This window comes from Augochlora pura, chromosome 7 (assembly GCF_028453695.1).
Source record: "Augochlora pura isolate Apur16 chromosome 7, APUR_v2.2.1, whole genome shotgun sequence".
NCBI lineage: Eukaryota > Metazoa > Arthropoda > Insecta > Hymenoptera > Halictidae > Augochlora > Augochlora pura.
In genome coordinates, this window is record NC_135778.1 from 35,672,627 (window position 1) to 35,688,415 (window position 15,789).

The 15,789-nt window shown below is 39.2% G+C and overlaps 4 protein-coding genes across 11 annotated transcripts; 3 read left to right on the forward strand and 1 right to left on the reverse strand.

Annotated features, from left to right (window-relative positions):
* The first annotated feature begins 315 nt into the window (after positions 1-315).
* Positions 316-6,065, forward strand: LOC144473023 (uncharacterized). Of its 2 annotated transcripts, none has more exons than XM_078186548.1 (11): positions 316-1,461; positions 1,983-2,188; positions 2,263-2,556; positions 2,629-3,028; positions 3,090-3,274; positions 3,434-3,523; positions 3,603-3,902; positions 3,985-4,222; positions 4,365-4,842; positions 4,916-5,210; positions 5,308-6,065. In XM_078186548.1, the coding sequence occupies exons 2-11, from the start codon at positions 2,153-2,155 to the stop codon at positions 5,467-5,469; spliced, it is 2,478 nt and encodes an 825-aa protein (XP_078042674.1). In that variant the 5' UTR covers positions 316-1,461; positions 1,983-2,152; the 3' UTR covers positions 5,470-6,065. The 2 variants fall into 2 exon arrangements, with proteins under 2 accessions (XP_078042674.1, XP_078042675.1); XM_078186549.1 differs by having other exon boundaries at positions 3,985-4,111.
* Positions 6,066-6,816: 751 nt separating this feature from the next.
* LOC144472287 (uncharacterized) lies at positions 6,817-10,071 on the forward strand. 3 transcript variants are annotated; one of them, XM_078185236.1, is made up of 5 exons: positions 6,817-7,161; positions 7,431-7,616; positions 7,692-7,981; positions 8,054-8,702; positions 9,462-10,071. In XM_078185236.1, exons 2-5 carry the CDS (start codon positions 7,463-7,465, stop codon positions 9,548-9,550), a joined length of 1,182 nt encoding a protein of 393 aa, XP_078041362.1. In that variant the 5' UTR covers positions 6,817-7,161; positions 7,431-7,462; the 3' UTR covers positions 9,551-10,071. The 3 variants fall into 3 exon arrangements, with proteins under 3 accessions (XP_078041362.1, XP_078041360.1, XP_078041361.1); XM_078185234.1 differs by having other exon boundaries at positions 7,462-7,616; XM_078185235.1 differs by having other exon boundaries at positions 7,462-7,616; positions 8,072-8,702.
* Positions 10,072-10,218: 147 nt separating this feature from the next.
* LOC144472286 (ATP-binding cassette sub-family F member 3) lies at positions 10,219-13,550 on the reverse strand. 3 transcript variants are annotated; one of them, XM_078185233.1, is made up of 9 exons: positions 13,413-13,550; positions 13,221-13,321; positions 12,655-12,841; positions 12,252-12,583; positions 11,677-12,175; positions 11,359-11,582; positions 10,910-11,271; positions 10,613-10,833; positions 10,219-10,522 (listed from the first exon to the last, which is right to left on the reverse strand). In XM_078185233.1, exons 2-9 carry the CDS (start codon positions 13,298-13,300, stop codon positions 10,376-10,378), a joined length of 2,052 nt encoding a protein of 683 aa, XP_078041359.1. In that variant the 5' UTR covers positions 13,301-13,321; positions 13,413-13,550; the 3' UTR covers positions 10,219-10,375. The 3 variants fall into 3 exon arrangements, with proteins under 3 accessions (XP_078041359.1, XP_078041357.1, XP_078041358.1); XM_078185231.1 differs by having other exon boundaries at positions 12,655-12,858; positions 13,413-13,544; XM_078185232.1 differs by having other exon boundaries at positions 13,216-13,321; positions 13,413-13,544.
* Positions 13,551-13,560: 10 nt separating this feature from the next.
* On the forward strand, positions 13,561-15,738 carry LOC144472288 (uncharacterized). Of its 3 annotated transcripts, none has more exons than XM_078185237.1 (4): positions 13,561-13,623; positions 13,830-13,895; positions 14,023-14,202; positions 14,349-15,738. In XM_078185237.1, exons 1-4 carry the CDS (start codon positions 13,561-13,563, stop codon positions 14,877-14,879), a joined length of 840 nt encoding a protein of 279 aa, XP_078041363.1. In that variant the 3' UTR covers positions 14,880-15,738. The 3 variants fall into 3 exon arrangements, with proteins under 3 accessions (XP_078041363.1, XP_078041365.1, XP_078041364.1); XM_078185239.1 differs by lacking the exon at positions 13,561-13,623 and adding an exon at positions 13,630-13,733 and having other exon boundaries at positions 14,040-14,202; XM_078185238.1 differs by lacking the exon at positions 13,561-13,623 and having other exon boundaries at positions 13,630-13,895; positions 14,040-14,202.
* Positions 15,739-15,789: the final 51 nt, after the last annotated feature.

The window sequence follows — 15,789 nt, forward strand, 5'->3', positions numbered from 1 at the left end:
CTTCGGTGATTCGGCGGGCGTCACGTTTTCCGAATCCTGACCCCGAAGACGAAGTGCGAGAATGAGAGAAAGAACCGAATGTCCGATAACGATGCTGCCATATCGTTGGCCGTGTCGCCGGCCGTGTTTCCCGGCACAGCACGGACTTGACTTCGAATTGACAGTGGCTCGGAGACTCGAAGGCTGAAAAGCTGAAAGGTCGAAAGGTTGAAAGGCTGAAAGCATACTGTGATAAGTGGTGGGGAGCGGGGAAGGGGGGGGGGGCAGCTCTGTTAAAAAGAGGGGAAGGAAGGCCAGAGAAAGTAGGAGGTGTGCATCGTTTATCCCTCTTTGACGGGGTGGGCGTCCGACGGCTGCTGCATACGCCCCTGTCTAACGAACCTCTGCTCGACGCCGGCAATCGCGATCCAAGCGCGACCAATCGGGACGCTCGTTCGTTGGTCTCGTGGACAGCGACGTTGCCACCTTGTGTACCGCCCCACGGCGAAAGTAGTCGTCTCGTAGCGGTATTCGTAGCCCTGTTTTCGCGAGGGACGGCCGACCAACACACGTTGTCGTGGACGCGTAATACGTGCACGTGTTGAATCACGTTGGAAATCCGATCGCGTGCGTTTCAGGTGTTCCCAAGGTACACGGTGGTCCACGGTTTATCGAGAACGAGAGAATCTATCGGTTCGTTGCGAAGAAGGAAGCTTTGCTACGCCGGAACGGGGATATCGGCTCGACCGCATCTACGGTCGATGCTTTTGGCGGCAACTTTGAACGTAGCGTCGACTCGGGCTCGTTCATTCCGTCCTAACCATCATCGAAATCGTCGTTCGGTTTCGCTTCGTACGACAACAACAACGCCAAGAAAATGGAAAACATCGACAAAGAAGGAATATTGTGAATCGCCGAGTAATTGGTTGGATCATTGGGGGTGATTCAGAGTGACGGTAGTGCGCTCGCGCGCATCCACCACGTCTACAGCGAGTGCATATATATATATATACATATATTTATACGTAGTGTATGCACACACATATGCTACGCGTGCGCGCGCGTGAGCTTGCGTGTGCTAGTGTGTAGCTTTCGAATATGTAGATCCGTGAGAGACACGCGCGTAACAATAACGGTGACGATAAACCAACGTTGCGCGTTTCAAGGGATGAATTCGGTATAGACTGTCCGTAATTCGTAATCGAGACGCGACGTTAAACAGGAACAATCGAGTCGACGACGGCTCGCTGTGTTCTGTAATATGGCCGCCTCGAGACTGTCCCGAGCCCGAGCCCGAGTGATCCAATCAACCGTGTAGCAGAGGTGGCGAAATATTCGCTCGACCGAAGGGTAGAAGGCAGTGGCGGGAGACAGTGTGGACGTCTCCGCGGAGAAACACGTGCTAGTTCGCGAGTTAGGTGGAGTCCCATGCGCAAAGTGGGTGGAGGCTGCATCGTGAGGCTGGCTTCCCCGTTATCGCAGGTATACGAGAGTGTGTGCGAGAGTGTATGCGGGCTATGAGCCGACCAGCGCGACCGAGTGGGCGGGTGTGACGACATACGTCGCGCGCCTCCGCGCCTGTGTGTCGGTCGGTGTCGGTGGGTATGCGCGTCCTTGCCACGGCGTGTGATATTTCGAGAGGCGGGTGGGGCGGCAGGAACAGGGGCGTAGAGAGGCGGTCCTCGATCGGGTTCTCGAGGAGTGCTCTCTAGCCTTCTTTGTCTTCGGAGTGTGGTCTTTGCACGTGTCGATATACATTTCAGTCGGTGAAGCTTCTTAAGAGTACGCCCCGTGTAGCCGTAGGTTTCGTTGACGTCCAGCCGGGCGCCGGACGCGTCTTCTTTTAATCGTCTAAGCTCCGGGTGTAAGGATCGCGCGAGATGCGTTTCTCCCCGATCGGAGAACGAACAAACCAATTCTCCTGATATACGTTCTTTTAACGAGTGCCCGACGTCGACGGCTACGTACTGTAAAAGTTTTCTAAGAAAAAGATGAATTTTCAGATCAAACGCTCGTGGAGCGAGCGTTTTCATGTACCACGAACTAAGTAGACGGCTCGGTTTCGTTCGACGAAGGATGAATTCCTAGCAGAAGAGTATTTAACGCGTAAAATTAACGTTGACGTTCAGGTTGTTGGTTTTGTTCAAGAAAATACACGTTCGATATATTCAATATGAAACGAAGCGTGGATGGGAGGAACATCGCTCAGGTAGGCTAAATCTTTTGGGGAGAAGCAAACATTACTGAAAACTAAGACTAATTACTGGAAACATTAATCTGCAGGAGGAGATCGAAGACCATGATCCTCTACAGGTGCAACAGCAAGACGAGGCTGAGCAACAGCAACAGCAAATGGAACAGCAAACTGCCCAACCACAGATCCGTTTTTTAAGCGCAAACGTTCTGCAGCAATTGCAACAACAACAAGATGTTCAGCAACAAGCACAACAGCAACCGCAAGTCATTACGTTGCAGCAGCTGCAAAATTTCGTGCCTTTACAAGCTCAGCAGCCCCAGCATGACCAACAGAGAGCTCAAACCATTTCTGTGCAGTCGTTGCCGCAACAGTTCTTGCAAGTAAGTGTACTGTAATCGCTTACACGCCAGATAAATGATAGAGAGCGTTTAAATATTATGTAATGACCTTAGGGTGCTCAGTTAATTAGTACTCAAGCTCAAGCAGCGCTGCAACAGCAACAGCAACAAACGCAGCAACAACAGGCTCAGCAACAATCACAGCAACAGCCACAACAGCAACTTAGCTACAGTGTAATACCACAGATGCAAACTGTTAATATCGACGGACAGGAGGCACTCTTCATACCATCGTCTGCTATGTCCGCGACAGGAGGACACCATCAAACTCAGCCAACTATGCAATTTACTACAGCTAATGGTCAACAGGTTCAACTCGCTAGTCAGCAAGTACAACTGGCAAATGGTCAGACCATTATTACCCCCCAACCTGTCAGTTTGATAAGAGCACCCAATGTTTTTCCTACTTCGATCATACAAAATATCACTGGACAGACTGTACAACTGCCAACAGGTATGTATTGTCCACTAATTATAAATCGTTTAGCAATGGCATAACACAATTCAAATTGTAGGGCAAAGTGTACAAGTGAGGCCCCTCCAATTTCCTATGCAACACGTTCAACAAACTGTGCCTGTACAAGTACCAGTCACTGCTAGCAATGGACAGACAGTCTATCAAACGGTGCACTTTCCTGTTCAAGCGTTGTCTAGCGTTTTTAACGTACCTACAACACAAATGATACCACAAATTACTCAGGTATGTAACGAAAAGGAGGGGAAAATCTTTTCTACAACTATATTATAATTATATGTATAATTATGATATAATTTCGGAAGTCGCTCTGAAATCCTAACGCACTCGCGGACTCTCGTCAACCTTCGACTCCTACATTTCTGATTTCACGTTTACTCACAGCAAATACCGCAAATGGCGCAAATAATCACGCCGAATGGACAAATTCAACAAGTCCAAATCGCCAATTTGCCGCAACTTCAGAGTTTACAGGTAACTAGTGAGCAAAACATATTTTACACCAAGATATAGTTACGTTGCTTTAGTATATTACGTTAATTCCACGTTACAGAGTCAACAAGTAACTCAGGTGGCCCAACAGGTTGCGCAACAACAAGCACAGCAGCAAGTGGTGCAACAACAAACCCAACCACAGGTGTTGCAATCCGTACAACAACAACAACAGCAACAAGCTGCACAAGCCCAGGTACAACAGCAGCAACAACAACAACAACAAGTACAGCAGGTTGTTCAACAAGTGATACAACAACAGCAACAACAACAAGTCCAACAAGCACAGCAACAATCATCTGCCCCATCTTCCACTGTAGCAACTTGGAGTACAAGCGTATCAACTCCGAGCAATGTTCAGGTAAAAGAACAAACGATTGTCGAGTCGTTAATTAAATCATTGTATAAAACATTAGTTTGAAGATTCGCTTGAATTTTCACAGGTACTTGGAATTGGCGCGCTTGGAAGACCGGTTGCAGCGGGCGGTAATGTAATCACGACGAAGGATGGTCAAAAAATTGATGTGCAAACATTGTCAGCTCTGACAAGACCACCAGAATCTGTCGAAGGTGATATAAAAGTAACCAGTATCGATGCCAGGCAATTAGCTAGTGGTCAAGTTATACATATTCCTGCTGCTCAATCAGCACAGCCCACTGTACAACCTATTACGATTACAGGCATGTTATATTAATGACAATAATATTTCTGCAATACCGCTTCCCCTCGAAATAGATGAAGAAACACGGGTTGTATCATTCCTACGCTTCTATATGTTTCTTCCTCCACAAAATACCAATATATTATATTCATATGTTACAGGAACTCAAGCTCAACAATTAACTTTAATTCCTGCCTCTGCATTAGCAAATTTAACTGCCCAACAAGGCAGTATGATGAGAAGCGTTGGTAGCGGCAGTATAATGCAACTTCAGCCCGCAGGTGGCATGAATGCGACCAATGGTTTTCTTCAGTCGATACCCGTACAAAACATCCCAGGTTTGGGTAATGTGCAAGTCATACCTGCAAGTGCACTTCAACCTGCAACTGTGCAAGCTTTACCCGCGACTGCAGCTGCGCCTATTATGGCTGCACCGACGGTACAGTTAGACTCGAACGATCCAACAAAATGGCAGATCCTTCAAACTATCCATTCAAACAACACATTGACGACGCCTACGCCTACTTCGCATCAACATCAAATGACCACCGCAGCATCCACGAATGTGGAAAGTGATTCCAATAAGCAACACAGAAGAAGAATCGCTTGCACGTGTCCCAATTGCGGCGATGGTGATAGGTGAACCACCATTGCATATTGTATTATCCTGTTAATACAACTACATTTTAATAAATATGATATCGTTCCACAGAAACAGGGACATGACCAGAAAACGACAACACGTTTGTCACATAGCTGGATGTAACAAAGTCTACGGAAAGACCAGTCACTTGCGAGCTCATTTGAGGTGGCACACGGGTGAACGACCATTTGTTTGTAGTTGGATATTTTGTGGTAAGAAATTTACCAGATCGGACGAGCTTCAAAGGCATCGTAGAACACACACTGGCGAGAAAAGATTCCAGTGTCCTGAATGTACGAAAAAATTCATGCGTTCGGATCATTTAACAAAACACATAAAAACGCACACGAAGATTCGAAGTACGGTAAGGAAAATTGTATATGAACCAGCCCTGTGCCTGCAGATTAATCCTGGATATAGCAGGAGTTGGTAACATTCATTTTAACTTTCATACATTGCAGGAAGCAGCTACTTCAACGCAGGAAGGCTCGTCAGATAGTCAATCTTCCACTGAAGAGAAAATCATTATTGCCCTTCATAAAGAAGAACAATCTGATATAGTTATTTCAGAGCCAATGGACGACATTAAGGCTCAACCAACGAATCATGTAACGAACGAGTAAATCAGAATTATTTGTGCAGTGTGACATTTCACTGCCTTTGAGATTTTAAACGAATATGTTAACTAGATGATGGTTAGTTGGTTGGTTGAGTGATTGGTTGGTTGGTTGAGTGATTGGTTGGTTGAGTGATTGGTTGGTTGATTGATTGATTGATTGGTTAGTTGGTTGGTTGATTGATTGATTGATTGATCGGTCGGTAGGTTGGTTGGTTGGTTGGTTGGTTGGTTGGTTGGTTGGTTGGTTGGTTGGTCAGTTGGTTGGTTGGTTAGTTGGTTGGTTGGTTGGTCAGTTGATCAGTTGATTGATTGATTGGTTGGTTGCTGTGTAACCAACGTCAAGAAAAGATTTTTATTAATAAACGTAACGTTGAATTGTTTACGACGATTTACAAAGATTATTGCAATTATTTTCTGCAAATGAACAAAGCAAATGGAAAGCAGAAACTTTTTACAGGGATTATTGTAATTCATAGTGCATAGAATCTATTTTTATATTGAAATGACCTGTAAATATGTATATAATGTATATTAATTGTAAAAAATTTTGCACAAAAAGAATTTTACACATATAAACCGTTTTTTATATTATGACTCATAGATATGGTTCAGTTCTTACCTTATTGTAACATAATGTTTATTAACAATTAATCTTCTTTGACATAGTTCTTAGATGTCTAATTTAAATGTAAAAAGTAACCAGATACTTGGTATGATTATTTTGCATTTTTACGAAATCGATTAACCCCTTTTGTTTCGTATAAACAATAATATTGAAAAATTACTTTGTGAGAGTAATAATCTGTACTGTTTACACGAGATATTATTGTATATTAATTACAACATTTATTAAAAGGCGATGCTTTTTACATGCATTTCAAATAAAACGTAAGTATTATTTTTTTCTTTTACTGTTCTAGCATTCAATCTGTCGCGTGATACAAATATTTTACTTTATTGTTCTTAAAAATCAATAAAATTATTTATCGTTTTATCAATCATTTCCTAAATCAAGAGAGCAGTAATTACGTTTTTTGTCATTATCGAAAATTATGAATATAAAATATATGAATAAAAAATACATGAATAACTAGGAACGATAGATCTGTCGTTTTATATGTGCTAGAGATAAGAGAACCTTGGAATATTATTAAAAAAATGATAATATAAATTGAAAATTTTATGAATTAGAATTTAGAAGCGCTGTTGGTAGAATTCAAAATGGACTTCTTTAACGGAAAGCGCGACGCTGCACAATTATTTTTTACGACCAATCACAAGATAGCTAGACGAGAAATATGCCGTTCTTATTTCATCTTCCAGACCCAGGTGTGATACATACGTACTGCGGTACATATATACTGTGAAAACTGTGCGCCGTGTCTCTGTGTGTATTAAATTCAGGTGCATTCGACGTATACAGTTCGATCGAGTCTTACTCGTCGATGCTGTAAACAAACGGGTAAGAATTATCGGTATGTGCTCAAACTCGATGATTCGTTTGCACATCGAGTTCACATTGACTTGCGTTCGTACAATGTATCGATATATTTAAATGCGTCCGAGTTGTGGAAAATTTTGGAATGTCGTGGCCGTGGATTCCGTTCGTTCACACTGAATTAAAGGCTGACACTGACTGTGCGGTAGTTTCGAAGATTGTGCTGTCGTTGAAGGAGGATTCTATTGTCAATTCTAGGTAAGCAATTCAAATTATTCATGCATTTTCTCCTCGAAATATTCACTTTGATAAAAAAAAGTATTTAAATACTGACGTAAAACGTCCGGTTGAACATAGAAATTATTTCTATGCTAACCTAATTCTACCGTTTCGTCTGTAGATCTAATCTTATCTTTTAATATGTTCTTCAGTTGTTATCATGTCGTTTATCAACTATAACTTAAGTCGAGCCTGCAAAAACCGCATCGTGTGTTCAAATTAATCGATCGATTTATACGTTTCACCAGGAATACCAAATATTTTTGTAAAAATTTGAAGGATGCCTGCACCACCGCCTCCTCCGCCTCCTGCACTCGTTGCATCTAGCTCCAGTCCTGGTGACCAAGATAGAAATTTGCTACTTCAATCGATCAGAGCTGGGAAAGCTTTAAAGAAAACTGTAACCGTAGATAAAAGTGGACCTGCGATCAGCGGTACATTGCTACTATATGTTTTGGATACATATTCTGTTTGTAATTACATTTATATTAATTATTCTTTATTGCTAGGTAAAGTAAAAAATGAACCACGAAATTTGAATAATAGGGAGGCTAATAATTCTAACACGATAAGTGGTAGTATTAGTAATTCAAATAATGGAGGACCTACGGGATTGGGTGGATTATTCTCTAGTGGTATGCCAAAACTAAAGCCCATAGGAGCTAGACCAATTTCAGGTGAAAAGGATAGAAGCAACGCCAATAATTCAAATTTTAATCAATCGGCAATGCAGAGCATAAAACGTGGTCCACCTCCAGTTCCACCACCAGCTACTCAAAAACCACAAGTATTTGGACAGGTACGAGTACTAGAAATTATACCAAATAGAACCTATAAGTACACTTTGAGGTATTAGTGATTCGTATTTCAGAAATCCAATTTAAATCAGGGTCAAAGTGTTACGGATTCTTCAAATGCCAATACAGAAGTATCCAAAGGATTTGGAAAACCTATCCTTGCACCCAAGCCACCTTCAACGCCATCCGGTACAATGCACAAACCATCTCCTCCCCCAAAAAAGTTAAACTTGACGACAGGAGCAAGCGTGTCGAGAGCACAAAGTATGCGGTTGCTTAGATCACCACCTGTGCTCACACCAACGCCGCCATCTTTGCATCAATCGCAAGATTGTTTAAATGAAAGTCAATCAAGGCCAACGAATCGAATTCTCAGACCTCCAGTAGCGAAACCTCCGTCTCCTCCTACTTCCAGAACAAGTAGCTCGATTAGTGCAGCTACAAGGGTCGCACCTCCACCACCATCTAGAGTAACAGTCAGTGCTCCTTGCATACCGCCACCTCCTCCCCCGCTTCCACACAGACCTGCTGTTCATCAAAGGCTTGCTCCACCACCACCACCACCACCAACGCCTCCTACAAGAAGTTCTTCTATGCGCAATGGCCAAACTATGGGTACTTTAGATCTAGAAGTACGATTTGCAGAAATGTTTCATAGTATCGCAAGTTTTCCACCACCGGAGCCGTTCAAAGGATTACCAAAAGTCTACAGTAGCAGAAATGGTGAGGATAACAAATTTGAATATCAGTCGCCTACATTTTTAAATTTTATCATTAGACGACATACTTATGAATTGTTTCTGTAACATTTAATCCTCGGTCTGTGGTTGCCGCATCATTTTGACCCCGAGTACTTTTAATTTGTTTGCTAATTCTTCCGTCTATAAAAATTGGATGAAACAAACAGCTGTTTATATCTTCAAAAATGTTTTACAAAATTAGTGAAAAAAGCTGAAAATTAATGGAATCGTTGTCAATTATTCTTCCAATTGTTAAAATGATCCGTCGTCCGAGGGTAAAATTTGCATAAAAATCTCCTGCATACACGTGCATTCCTTAAGATATAAGACATAACTTACTCATTCCCCATCTTGTATTCTTTAACACCAAATGAGTCACCATTAATACTACATCATGCATGATGAATGTAGTGCATGACGAATATAACTTTTCACGTTGTCTGTAAGTTCTGACATCAGAGATTATATTTACATTGGACAATGAAAATGTAGTATACAGAAAAAGCACATATAACATGGTATTTTACACATTCCATACACTTAATAAACATGGTTTTGATTAGTATGCATCACATTGGTGATTACTGACACTAAGCTAACTTCTAAACCTTCTAGTATTAATTGCTTACATATTTGATGCACAAGTATAATACAGATAACAATTGCTAAATGTAGCTACATGTATACAATAATGTTTCTAAATTGTAAAAAGAAGGTAGTAAAATATGTTTGCAAATTACAGCTGCAAAACAGCAAGCTCCTGCACCTCCTCAACAAGCGTCTTCTATCTCTAATACAATGGTACCATTAAACACATCATCCGGGGGTTAACTGTGGCAATATAATGAGACTTCTCTGGCACATCAAATATTTTCGAGCAATTTATTTTAATTATTGCATTACACGATAGTTTTAATAACATTTGGAACGTTTCTACAACGATATGCAAGTCTAAATAGAAGCAATTAGATGGAAAAGAGACGGAAATAAAATAATTATATTAATCATAATTATACGCGTTAAAAGTTTTGTCTTACCGAGAAAGAAATGTTTTTAGTTTTTTTTCGTAAGTATTATTGTTGTGGTATAAGACTGCATTAAATTGTAACATCGTAACGATGTTTAAAGTTGTGTACATTCATATAAAAACTGTACGAAACAGTTGTATGGTATTTCTGAGAGCAATGAAGAATTGCAATAATAATATGCTAACTGATTATGTATATTTATCAATGTAAACTTCTAACGGTTTTTATAAGAAAAACATAGAATATTATATACTTTTATTTATAACAACGACCTTTTATTATTTACTAATGTACAATATTAAATATCAGAACTTTTTAGATGTAGTTATTGTATCTGGCAGTGAAACAATGTGATACTTTCCTAATCCTACTTGTTGTGAATCCAAACTCAGTCTATCTCGTAGTATTTTATTGATGACAGTGAAATATATATTACGCAATATATCGTTTTCACGGTTGTCGATAAATACCTACATCGATAAACAACTTGAAGTATGCACTGCTGCAGAATAAGAAACATCTTTTAACGAACGTTCCTCCTCCCTTGTATTTATTTAATTCAACAAACATATTTATATCGGTAACTTGACCCGAAAGAATGATGAAGCGATTAAATTTTAAACGATATTTAAAGTTCGAGTTCTCTTTCAATAATCTTACGATACTCGTCGAAACCGCCTTCAATACATTTCACAGAACCTTCTCCACATACCCAAAGTTCAGTGCACACCATGCGGATTAATCTTTCATCGTGCGAGACTAGTATCACGCCGGCCTGAAATTATTACAGTTACATTATCAGGTTTATTTATTTTAGTAAATGCTCCCATGTAAAGTAAAAATAAAATTGGAGGAAAAATTTTACTTGGCAAGTATTCAGTGCTTTGCCCAAGGCTTCGATCGACTCGATATCAAGATGATTCGTGGGTTCATCGAGGACTAAGAAATTTGGCATGGCCGCGCACATTAACGCGAATGCAACTCTCGACTTTTGCCCACCAGACAAAGAATTAATATTTTGTAAAGCTAAGTTACCAGTAATTCCGAAGCTTCCCAACATTCTTCTATACTCTTCGATAGGTTTCCCTGTGACATAAAACAACAAAGTGATAATTTACAGTATCTAACAATGGCATAATTCCTATGCGAAACTGATTCATACCTGGAAAATTATTTTGCAATAATTCAACTGGACAAACCCGCATATCGAGTTGGTCAACATGGTGTTGGCTGAAGTATCCAAACTTTAAATTTCGATGAACGTGCACCGTGCCTCTGGTTGGACTTAAAGTACCTGTTATTATTTTCAAAATTGTTGTTTTACCTGCACCATTCTCTCCTACGATACAGATACGGGACTGCAAACTAGCCGTAAGGTTTACACCGGTAAATATCATATTATCGCTTCCTCCCGTATAACTGAAGGATACTTCGTTGAGTTGTAATATCGGAGGACTTAGTGGTTCAACATCTGGGAACCGAAGTGTCACTTCTCCTTCTTTCTCCATTGGCTTCAATTCCGGTCTATCAATAAGTGTAATATGATGTTAATTCATTTTCGTCTAAAAGTTTTCTACTAAACCACATATTATTGAATGATGTTTAACTTACAATTTCTCCAGCATCTTTATCTTACTCTGTACACTAGAAGCACGGTTGGCATTGTATCGAAATCGATCGATGAACTCTTGCACGTGTGCTCTTTTAGCTTGCTGTGCTTCGTATTCTCTTTGCTGATTTCTCTCACGTTCTCCTTTGGTCTTCGAAAATTGTTCGTAATTGCCTCGATAAGCTTCTATTTTCTGTCCCCGTAGGTACAGTATATCAGTTGGTACCTAACATAAAATACGTTATGTCGCCTATTTTATTCGATTCTATTCTACTTTCAATAGAAAGAAAAAATAATATTTGTTTAGTAAGTTTATATACCGTGTCCAAGAAGTTTCGATCGTGCGAAACAACCAGTAACGTAGTCGGCCACGATTGTAGATACTTTTCCAACCAAAGAATCGCTTTGATGTCAAGCATGTTCGTGGGCTCGTCAAGCAATAAAAGGTCTGGTCTAGAGAACAGTGCCCTCGCAAGGGCAAGTCTCATCCTCCAGCCACCAGAGAAAGCTTTGGTTGGCCATAATTGTCTTTCAACAGAAAACCCAAGACCCGATAAAATAGCGCTCGCTCGAGCAGGGGCTTTATCCACTTCAGCCAATTGCATCGCTTCGTATACTCTAGCTAATTCTTCACCTAATGCGTCCCCTGTCTTTCCACCATCTTTTTCTATTGCTACCTGCAACTCTGCTTCCTTGCTGAGCAACGTACTTCGTTCATAATCGCATTGTAATACAGAATTCAACGCGGATGTATCGTCGCCGGCAACTTCCTGTTCTACATGCAACACTCGTATATGAGATGGTATTCTCAACTGTTTGCTACAAATAAAATCAAAGAGCGATGTTATATTTAATTGGAGCTTTTTCTACGATAGAGAAATGTATAGTTTAGTACCTAGATATCATTCTCAATAAAGTAGTTTTGCCAAGACCATTTCTACCGATAAGACCATAACGTCTACCAAATGCTAGAGTTAAATCAGCTCCTTGTAATAAAATTCTGTCCCCATACGCTACATCGAAATTTTCTATCCTTATGTCTTGAGTTTTATTTACACCACCCTTGGTCTCCATACGACTATCCTTTTTACTTGTCATTTGACTGGCACTCGCCGATTCAATACCTGGCAACACATTATTAACACGCCCAGCTGACTCGTTGACACGCTTTTCTTGTTTCTGTTGTAATTTTGCTTCTGCCTTTTCCAACTTTTTTGCATCTACTTTCTAAAGATTAACAAAAAGATACCAATATATTGCTATTATTCGTTTAACAACAACAGTACTAATAAACTCACCATAGCATCGTCTCTAGTGGTGACCCATATACTTTTAATTTGTTCTACTTGAGCCTCTAAAGTAGCAGCCATAGTGCCTAAATGAACAGGCGCATTTAGTACTTTGTTTACCCCATTCTTCCTTTTCTCAACGTTTTCGTCATTCGAACCACCTTTTAACATTTCCAATAACTTGACGCATATTTGCCTGCATATAAGAAAATTCTAGATTCGAGATTGCTAGGAACGAAATCATACAAAGATAGAGCAGAGTTTAATATCGAATACATTCAAACATTAATGATGGTAAATTTAGTAGCATTTGTATGACACAGCCATCCCATGGAACTTTAAGCAAATGTAATTAATACTACTATTTAATACTGTAGAATGTTTCAAAAAGAAAATATCAAACAATAGTTTGTTCAGATTCCAAATAAAATATAATGCTAGCCGAATCTTTACATATCCTTCGATGTGCTAAAGTAATTTGGTTTGCTATAAGTACATAAATATCACTGCAGTCAGGATATAATCGTCGTAAACATAGAAAAAGTGACAAATGTGAACACGTTTACAGACCTAACCTCATTCTCTGGTTTCTCCGCGACTTCGTGTAACACTTCTCCGATTGCCTCGTATACTTCGTCGGCGTCCTCGAAATCATCTTTAGAGCTGTCTAGGATACCTTTACGCGACAAAAGATTTTATACAATGTATCGAACTTGAATAATATGCAGGAATTGTACAATTTTCAGGTTAGGTTAATCGGTACATACCTTCCACGTATTGATACAAATCATCGTCTATCGTTGGAAATTGACTGCGAATGTATTCGCCACAGACTGCCATACCAGTGAAACTAATGATCGAATATATCGAAGGGAATTCGTTTGAAATATTTGAAAAACAATCACGCTTGACAGAATGGACGTCACAGTTCTCGCGAACACTGTGAACACATGTTTACGCCATTTTGAAATACATATAGTATGTACATATACAACATACAACCGCAGTAGAGACGGACATCGGTCCAAATCTACATTTGAATTAAAAGAAATTTTTCACACGTACGATTCTTGTGTAGTTTCAAAGTGGTGCTTCTCTTTTTATTTTATCAGAGTCGTGTCTCAACATCTTACGAAATTTCTAAACGATGCGCACATTTTTCTGTTCCATGTTACATCAAAAAGCGAAGTAGCCATGTTGAAGCTGTCAAAAGTGATTCTTGCTGTTTGATTGTGTGTGCGGTACGCTTTGTACGTATTCTGACAATCAGCGTCGATTGCCGTTCAGTTTTTCTGTTTTGTGATTGTTCAAATAGGAAAAACGAACACAATTTCCGATGTTAATACAATTTAAGAATTAATCTCCAATTTTTAATAGGCATTTAATGTTCCTAGAGAAATGTTGAAGGGGGCCGAAAGCGCTACTAATTTTGACGACGAAATTCTTAATTATCTATCAGATGTCGAGGAATCTGATGTTGATGAACATGAAAGTCCTGCTCCACCGAAACGACAGTGTACAGGATTTATTAAACTCAAGGAGACTGTCTGGGAAGAGGTAATTAAATCGCGTAATTGAAATAATTAATAGAATACAATCAATAAGATTATTGTTGTTAATCTATAAATGCACATTCACCATTCGTCTCTTCTTTTCTCGGAGTTACTTTATTAGATAATTAATTAATTAAAATATAATTGCAGACGAAAAATTGGGATGAGAAGGAAGACACGATACAAGATTCAGAGAATATTGAATATGACGAAGCAGAAAGACACACCAGAGAAAAATTAATAAAATGGCAGATGTGTCAATTGACAGCAGCATTTTTGGATAATATTATGAACAAATCGTTGGAGAATTATGTTATGGGAACATCCTCTTCTTATCCCCTACAAGAATCTAGATTTCAAGCGATCAGGGGAAACGACATGGAAGATACCGCAGTATTAATGGCAATTCGTAGTCATGGCTTAGTTCGATCGGTAGAGCTTGTTTCTCAATCCAATGGTTTTTACAGCGGAAATTTCGGGAATTTCGGAAATTCTATCGCCACTACATCTGCAGACTCGATAAGGCTGAATAATTCAAGCAACATGGAAGACTATAATGACTGGGACTTGGACAAAGTAGACGACAATTATCAACAAGAAAACTTTTTAGAGAGAGCTGTGGCAGAAGCTATTAAAAAGAAAGGACTTATCGCGCTTAGTAATAGTCGACAGGAAGTATAACGCATATAATTTTTTTATCTTTGCAAATCTATTTCGATTTGTCCTATCAATTTCCTAGACGATATTCATCAGAAGTCATTCAAATAATTCTAATTATGGAATTGCAGTGTGCTAAGGAAAGAAACATTCTGATGATTATCTGTTTCTTTATCTATCGAATACGAATAAAAATAATTATATGTAAAAGTGTAACAAACGTATGTTCCAGTTAAATATCTATTAAAGTGCTAGATTTCATTGATATGTAATAAAAAATGAATGCAGTACAAAATTTTGTTGACTAAAATCTATGCAATCAAAAATTATAATTTTTGATTATAAATGTTCATTATATCTAGTTTGCTAAGAGAAGTATTATAAATGCGATTACAAAGTAACTGCAGTCCTTAGTTGATGCTAACCGCTATATAACGAAATAATATATAAATCAGCGAAACGATTAGTTATCTTTTTATTCATTGTTCGGTGGTCATACTTCATTCCTTGTGGTATTCTATTGCTTTCGTTCATTCCTGATGATGTATTATGTCTATCTATATATTATAACTTTTGTGTAATGTATTAAATATGTCTACATTTTAGAATCAGTACTATAAATGTATATCGCTCGTTTAGAACGAAGAAAGGTCGTTGTACGTAAGAATACTATAGGATTACTTTTCCATTTTGTATGCAAGATTCTCATAATATGTGTATCTCATATCTGTAAATAGATTGTTACGTATAAATCATATAAATAAATTTCCATTCACGTTACATGAAGGTATGTATCCCTGTACAAGACGTGTATTACATTCTTGATAATTCGTAATTTCTGGTAATTATGAATAAAGAAATAAAATGATAATATCGTGACGAACTTTGAGAATCTTTCCTATATATTTCCAGAATTCGCGATACAAAATGAAAT

Coding starts and splice junctions, on each gene's coding strand:
- LOC144473023 (XM_078186548.1), top strand. CDS start 2,153: ATGAAACGAAGCGTGGATGGGAGGAACATCGCTCAG. Junction 3,524..3,602: donor CGCAACTTCAGAGTTTACAG/GTAACTAGTGAG, acceptor TCCACGTTACAG/AGTCAACAAGTAACTCAGGT. Junction 4,223..4,364: donor ACAACCTATTACGATTACAG/GCATGTTATATT, acceptor CATATGTTACAG/GAACTCAAGCTCAACAATTA.
- LOC144472287 (XM_078185234.1), top strand. CDS start 7,049: ATGTCGTGGCCGTGGATTCCGTTCGTTCACACTGAATTAAAGGCTGAC. Junction 7,982..8,053: donor AACCACAAGTATTTGGACAG/GTACGAGTACTA, acceptor TTCGTATTTCAG/AAATCCAATTTAAATCAGGG. Junction 8,703..9,461: donor AGTCTACAGTAGCAGAAATG/GTGAGGATAACA, acceptor TGCAAATTACAG/CTGCAAAACAGCAAGCTCCT.
- LOC144472286 (XM_078185231.1), bottom strand. CDS start 13,485: ATGGCAGTCTGTGGCGAATACATTCGCAGTCAATTTCCAACGATAGAC. Junction 12,176..12,251: donor TTATTGAGAATGATATCTAG/GTACTAAACTAT, acceptor TTTTATTTGTAG/CAAACAGTTGAGAATACCAT. Junction 11,583..11,676: donor ATCGAAACTTCTTGGACACG/GTATATAAACTT, acceptor ATTTTATGTTAG/GTACCAACTGATATACTGTA.
- LOC144472288 (XM_078185237.1), top strand. CDS start 13,561: ATGGACGTCACAGTTCTCGCGAACACTGTGAACACATGTTTACGCCAT. Junction 13,624..13,829: donor GCCATTTTGAAATACATATA/GTATGTACATAT, acceptor TACATCAAAAAG/CGAAGTAGCCATGTTGAAGC. Junction 13,896..14,022: donor TTGTGTGTGCGGTACGCTTT/GTACGTATTCTG, acceptor AATTTTTAATAG/GCATTTAATGTTCCTAGAGA.